The sequence below is a fragment of the Artemia franciscana genome, chromosome 11 (genome assembly GCF_032884065.1).
Source record: "Artemia franciscana chromosome 11, ASM3288406v1, whole genome shotgun sequence".
Taxonomy (NCBI): domain Eukaryota; kingdom Metazoa; phylum Arthropoda; class Branchiopoda; order Anostraca; family Artemiidae; genus Artemia; species Artemia franciscana.
In genome coordinates this window covers 44,439,331-44,446,709 of record NC_088873.1, presented here as the reverse complement: position 1 = coordinate 44,446,709, position 7,379 = coordinate 44,439,331, and the positions used below count along the sequence as shown (strand labels likewise).

The 7,379-nt window shown below is 34.5% G+C and overlaps 1 protein-coding gene across 1 annotated transcript in view; it reads right to left on the bottom strand.

The window, feature by feature from the left end:
• Window positions 1-7,379, bottom strand: part of LOC136033272 (neural-cadherin-like) — a gene marked incomplete at its 3' end in the record, with an annotated part of 123,706 nt that overhangs the window by 37,070 nt on the left and 79,257 nt on the right. Inside the window, 2 exon segments of the mRNA XM_065714029.1 lie at window positions 1-150; window positions 4,024-4,300. The exon segment at window positions 1-150 is cut by the window's left edge and continues 121 nt beyond it. Coding sequence (XP_065570101.1) covers window positions 1-150; window positions 4,024-4,300 — 427 coding nt within the window.

Genomic DNA, 7,379 nt, shown 5'->3' with positions numbered 1-7,379 from the left:
CGGAGGCAACAACAGTGGTAACAAGGGTACTTGGTCCAGCATTTTCATCAACATTTGGTGTGTACACTGTTTGTGAAAACTTGGGTTCTTCGTCGTTCTTATTCCTTGTATAAATACGAACTGTGGCTGTACCAGTTTTTGGAGGCTCTCCTAAAATTACAAAAGCAGAAGTAATTACCTTCAAAATACAACTGTTGATTTTTGTTTTTTTTTGCCATCCCATTGTTAACAACTATATCTAGGCTCCCTAATAAATCCCAAGGGTGAAGCTCTAAATGAAATACAAAGCCGCATCTCCGCAGCCTTGGCAGCATTCATTAAGCTTCGGAAGTGTCTCTGGTTACAAAATAAAATTTCCCTTCGAACAAAGCTCCGGATATATAACGCGTTATTCCTCTCTGTACTCCTTTATGGTTGCGAAACGTGGCCCCTCAGAGATGGGGAAGCTAATGACCTGAACGTCTTCCACCATCAGTGTCTGCGCTGTATTCTTGGCCTGCGTCTCGCTGACCACGTCTCTAATGATGTCGCCAGAAGATGTGGTGGTATACCACTTGTCTCTGATGTTGTCAAAGCGAGACGTCTATGGTGGTTCGGGCATACACTGCGCCGACCGGATGACTCGTTCAGCAAACAGTGCTTGAAACGCCAACCCCTTAGGCACTGGAAGAAGAAGCCCGGAGGACCGAAAAAGACATGATTATCAACAATTAGAGCCAACCTCGAGCCAATAAGAGGTTACAAGAAGCACGGGTATCACTGGAATAGACAAAGAGTTCAGTCGATCGAGCCAGTCTCACTTGAAAGAGAACGATGGAGGGACGCTTGTCGGCAAGTTCTGTATGCCACGATGGGCCTGAACAAGGCTCGAACGTGGCCCAAGTACAAGAAAGTACATTGTTAACAATGCAAACTAACAATTTCCTGTTAGCTCATTCAGTCATTGTGTTGCTTAAACAGAAACAACTAACAACTAGGTTTTGTTTTTTTTTAAGGTGGCACGAGCCTTTGTTGAAGACCAATTTACATATAAGGATTCATGGATAAATTTTAAAAGAAATGCAAATTTATTGTACATTGTTGAATTCATAATCTCTTAACCTTCTCTTAATTAGAAACAATAAACGGAGGTTTAATTTAGAATCTGGCTGGAGTCCTCGGATCGTTTTCGCTATGGACTGCGGTCCGTGACATGCAAGTACTAAGCAAAACCCCAAATTTTGTTCCTATTTAAGGTGTTGCTCAATTTAACTATATTTAATTATTTAATTAGTGAATTAATTTACTTTTATAAATATACTAAACTAAATTTAATTTTATTTAGATATTTAACTAAATTTAAATATTTAACCTATTCAACCATTTGTTCTTAAACTTTTATTGAATCTTTCAAGATTTAAATTGAGTGGCCAACGATTTGAGGGAGAGCTTACACCTCCTCAGGCCCTAATTTGAATTGCTGGTGCAGAACAACAAGAGCGCAACTTTTCAAGAAGCCATTTTTCTCTCAGAAATTTTTCTAAAATAAAAAAATAATCCAGGATTGAGACATTTACAACATTGCCAAACTTCTTCACATTTCTTTTGTATATTTGAAACCACACATACAGAAAAATTGTACATGAGGAGTAATAACTAGAAAAAAAACTCTAAATCAACGGAAATATCGAATAAGACAATAGTGAGGGGATATATGGGCATAGATTATCCCCGCGTGAACATAGCTTATTGCAGTCGATTGAAACTGATTTTAGTCACTGACAGCCAATGAAAATCATTCTCTTTGAAAGGAAACGGTTTTCATTGGCCTTCAGCGACGAAAATCAATTGTAATTGGTTGTTATAGGCCTGAATGAAGCTTATAATTGGTTGAAAACAGGGCAGATCCGAGAGTTTCCAATGCCATAATTCTAACTTTGAAAAAACGTTTAAAACAGCAAAAAAACTGTTTTTTTTTTTTTTTTTTTTTTTTTTTTTTTCATCGTGGATATTTAAATTTCAGGAGTTAATGATGTACCATTTAAAGAGCTAAGAGAACAATAGCGAAGAACCAAACATACGCTTCAGCGCCTGAGGGTAGAAATGTAACGAATAGGATGTAACTACATAAATTATATATTTATATTGATTTTTTAAATGAATTGAAATTTAGACATTTTACGTTGATTTTAATTAATTATTAAAAACAACAACTTAGTTATGGTATTTTGGTAATTTATGTCACATTTTCACTTTAACTTTTAGCATTTTAATTGTCACTTTTAATTAATTTATTTTAACCTGTAACAATTTAATTTAATCTTGGCAATTATCCAAAATAACATTTTAATTTTGATATTTTAGTTATTTCCTTAGTTTTCAGTGTGTTGAAAAGTCTATGCATTTATTGTTTATCATATTATATTTATTATATTTACATTTATTTTTATGAAATGTACAAAAGACCTCTTGAAATAGCATACTATTTAAGCTTTGACACAATGGATCACATTTCCTAAAATCATTTATTAATGCCTTAAAAGATAAATGAATATTAATTAAAATCTCTTTCTAAATATTGATTTGAGCGAAAAGTGAAGAAAAAACAGATCCCTCCTCTGTCGGATTAGAGACACTTTAATCTGGTCCAGTCCCTGATACGCTTGCCAAATTTCATCGTCCTAGCTTACCTGGAAGTGCCTAAAGTAGCAAAACCGGGACCGACAGACAGACAGACCGACAGAATTTGTGATTGCTATATGTCACTTGGTTAATACCAAGTGCGATAAAAACAGATCCCTCCTCTGTCGGATTAGCCTAGCACTTAGTAAGTGTATGTTTGTCTCTTCTCGGCTGTGCTAAAGTCTTTAAATTACACTCAATGCTAATGAGTGCTAATGCATGCGATCTGTTCGATATCGAAAGATACATTAGGTCGAATTCATATGCATGCTTAAACAGATGTCAATGCATAAGCATAATCATTATATAACAATCATAACTTATTTATTTTTTAAAAGCAGTACTGATTGGTCCAAAGTTATGACGGCTCGAAATTGATGTTTAGCTAGGTACAAATGTGGATGGGCCTTCATAGTACGCATCTTCTTTTCATATATTTTACAGAAGTACAAAGGTTCTGAATAAAATTTTGATATACTTTACTCCAAATTCAAAAGATGACTAAAAGAGAAACTTTTCATCACCAAACTGTTTTTTCTACATATTTAAAGGAAAGGATTTAAGGCTCAGCCAAAGTCCAAAAATTTAACTCCCTTGTCAATTCTTTTTCTTAGGCGGCAAGTCGGTCAAATACACAGGTATCAGTTTTCTTCGTCGCTTCAACTAAACAAACATAAGAGGGTCGAACTTAAGGGGTTTCTCACTCAAAATTACGCTAAGGTGCAGGTTATCCTTAGTGATTCTTCTTGTAATTATTTTATACAATATAATTTTTTATATTTATTTATTAACCGGCAGTTTGATGTCTGCACGCTACTTATTCTCTAGACTCTGTTTAAACCGGTTACAGCTAACTAATACAATCGCTCCTGAACAATCCGAGTGGTTAGTCTCTTGGTATAATTTATGGATTTTCACACGCTCTGATTACAGCTGGATCTAGTCTTTTGAGGGGAATTTTTGACTTTGGAACACAAATATGTAAAGTATTTGAAGGGACTGCAGCCAGGAAGTATATATTATAGAAATAAGTTTCTCATTGTTGAATAGAAAATTTGTTGCTCTATTTTTTGATACCTTACAACAACAGTGTCAAGTATAGCAATCTAGAATGCAAACCCGAAGCATCTTTTATAATCATTTTGGAATTATAAAAAAAAATTGTCGGCTTTAAGATTTGATTAGATCAATATATTCACCAGATTTTTTTGTTTCTATTGACATAAAAACCGCTGAAATCACTAATTCAGGAACGTCAGGCAAACTCCAAATGTTTAACATGGGAGGTATAGGAAGATTCCTTGAGAGTGCGTCCTGCCTTAAAAAGAAGAATAACCAAAGAAACAAAATAAAAATATATACCTTTATCTTTGGCTGTTACTGTAAACTCGTAATACGCATTGTTGTTATCAGCATCAAGTTGACGCGCGTTCGATATCACACCCTTCTGATCGACTTGAAAGTTGTCATCAGAAACGGAATACTCGATCTCTGCATTATCACCTGAGTCAGCGTCAGTTGCTTTCACTTTTAAGATAGATGTTCCAATTGGCAGATCCTCTTCGACATTGTGGGACTGATAGTCTGGAAGCTCGAACTTTGGTGCGTTGTCATTAACGTCGGTGACTCGTATCGTAAGCTATAAAAATAAATAATTACATAATTATTTATTTTTACATTTTAGTACATTAAATTATTATAGCCGAAATATTCGCTCAGGTTGTATTTTATTGTAGTTGTATTTTCGGAAAAACTCGTATTGTTGATATTTGGGTAATTATTTCAGTTATTGTATTTCGGTAAATTCGGTAATTGTTGTATTGTATTTCGGTAACTCGTATCGTAAGCTATAAAAATAAAATAATTACATGATTATAAAATAATTCATTATTTAAATTTTTCACTTTGTTAAATATTTGTTTTTCATTAATTTTATACTTATTAATTTATTTTTACAGTTTAGTACAATAAATTATTATAGCCGAAATATTCGCTTAGGTTGTATTTTATTTACTGTCTTCAGAAAATAATTCCTTAACTTCTTATATTTTGTAAAAGAAGCTAACTGTCTATTTCCCAACGTTTCTCAAAGGGAACCAATTTTGCTTAATTATTTCCTTTAATTTAATTAACCTCAATTTAGTCATCCCTCCAAGATATTCTCCTGTGTTCATGTTTAGGCAACGCCATTTCCCCGTAACTGTCCTTTGAACACTATCAAACTCTTACGGCTACACGTTGTGGGTAAAATGTGAGTCAAGGAATGCTATTTAAATTCAGAAGTTTTTAAAAGAAATAATTCGCTATATATTAAGGAGCTTTTGACCTGTGGCAGCGCAATGAATTGATTTCTGCTGAGCGATACGGGGCCAGGGCTGTCAACTTTTTGGTCCAAGAATGTATCCCCTTAGCATCAAAAATTTGCCCTTTTCAGCTAGAATGTGTCTATCTTGAAATCCCCAAAACTAGATGTTATTCCCTTCTTTTTACAGTTCTGTTATTGACCAAGAGACGCTTTGTAAGCCTTTTTCTAAACGGCTAGTTAACTTCAATTATAAAGAAACGAAAAAATATTCATACAAAATGAATTAGTGCGAAAGCGCGAAACTTATATAAAAATGGAAATCCCTTACTTTGGAACAACCCTTTACATACGATATCTCTGGCAAACCCTGGATGCTCGAAAAAAATATCGAGAAAAAGCACTGCTTTGGTAAAAAGTGTCATTATTTTTTACCAAAATATATATCCAGTTGGGGAATGTTTCGTTTCATGTCATAAATTTATAAAATATATCCTTTTTTTTTACTCCGCTTAATTTGTCAAAACAAGCGGGTAACAAATTAATTAGTAATTATTAATTATTTTTGCAAATGCATGTCCCAGATTTCTAAAATGTGTCTCTTTTCTGCCCTTTTATGTCGTTATATTTCGGTACATTGGAATGTGTCCCTTTGACACAAAATGTATCCAGCTGGCAACCCTGTACCGGGCCCAGGGTTCTCAGCGTATTTCTTTTTATTAATAATTTTACACTTGTAAATTTACATAAAAATCCAATGAAACGATAGTTTTCGAATTAAAACCAGGTCCCCAAAATTCTTAAAATTCTTCCCAAAATAATAACTTTTCACAAAAAAACTGGCAGTTAAACTTATAGCTGAAGAAATACTTAAGTCAACAAATAAAATCCTCTTTTTCTCCAATTTCAAGTCGGCTGATTCCCGATAGGCAACGATTGAAAAGCAGGGAAAGGTAGCAAAATCAATAAATCAGAAGTTTACTCTGTCGTTCCGCAAGACATACAAAATGAATCCAGACTGTTAGGAAAGCCGCACAGAAACTCAGAAAAGGATCTTGAAGAAAAATAAATTAAATTTGCCTAAGACAAACAGTCTTTTTAAGGCGAGAAATAAAAGAGAGCATGAGTTATTACTTGTAATAATGATCGCAGCAATAGCTGAAACTTTTCGAAGAGCGAACCACGGCCTACGGTAAGAAAACTTTAAAAACACGCTAGATGCCTGGTGACGTGTTGGTATATTATTTTTTTTTTTTATCCACAAAATGAATTTTTCAAAGTAAACTAAAGTGTTACATTAAACAAAAAATGAGCAGAATTAAAGTTAAATAATTTTCCAAGTGTAAAGTTACCACAACATGAGCAGGGCTGACACAAACCCCCCTCCCACCCTGCCTTCCAAAGACCAGAATATAATTTGCAATTTAATGAAAACAAAATACTTATTAAATGTATTAACTTATTAACTTTAATAAGTCAATAATTATGAAGACTTCAAGGAATAAATATCAGTATGCGTACGTTAATATATGCGTTATATATACGTTATATATGCGTCATATATTAATATATTAATATACTACTAATACACGTTATACTACTACTACTACTACTAATAACTCACTGCAGCACCAATCCGCCTGAGGCCAACACAGCTACGCACGCTCCTCCTCCAACCTAATCTATTTAAAGCCTCCCTCTTTACACCCTCCCAGGAAGTTCCCATTTCCTTTAAATCTTTATTTACGACATCCTCCCAACCCAGACAAGGAAGACCTACTTTCCGTGTAGCCCCCGACGGTTGGCCAAAAAGGACAATCTTCGGTAATGTGTCATCCTTCATCCGTAGAACGTGGCCTAGCCATCTCAACCTTTCTTTCATTATAGCCCCAGAAAGCGGGATTGAACCACACTTTCCGTACAACCTACTGTTTGAAATACGGTCAGTCAGCCGGGTACCCAGAACAATCCGTAGGCAATTTCTCTGAAAAACATCTAGTAAATTTTCATCTGCTTTTCGGAGTGCCCATGCTTCAGAGCCATATTTGACCACTGTCATCACTGTAGCTTCCAATATTCTAATCTTGGTTTGTAGACTTATCTTTCTATTCTTCCAAACTTTTTTTAACTGTGAAAAAACACCCTGGGCCTTAGCTATTCTACTTTTAACATCTTCACTGCTCCCACCATCTTTACTAATAATACTACCAAGGTAACTGAAGCTCCCAACCTGATCAATCTTTTCGTTACCTAATGTAACCTGTTCATCTTCACTTATTCCTAGCCTTAGTGACTTAGTCTTCTTAACATTAATTTTCAAGCCTATTTTAGCACCCTGAACTCGTAAAACCTCTAAAAATTCATTCATTTTGCTCACACTTTCATCTAATATGCTTAAATCATCAGCATAATCTAA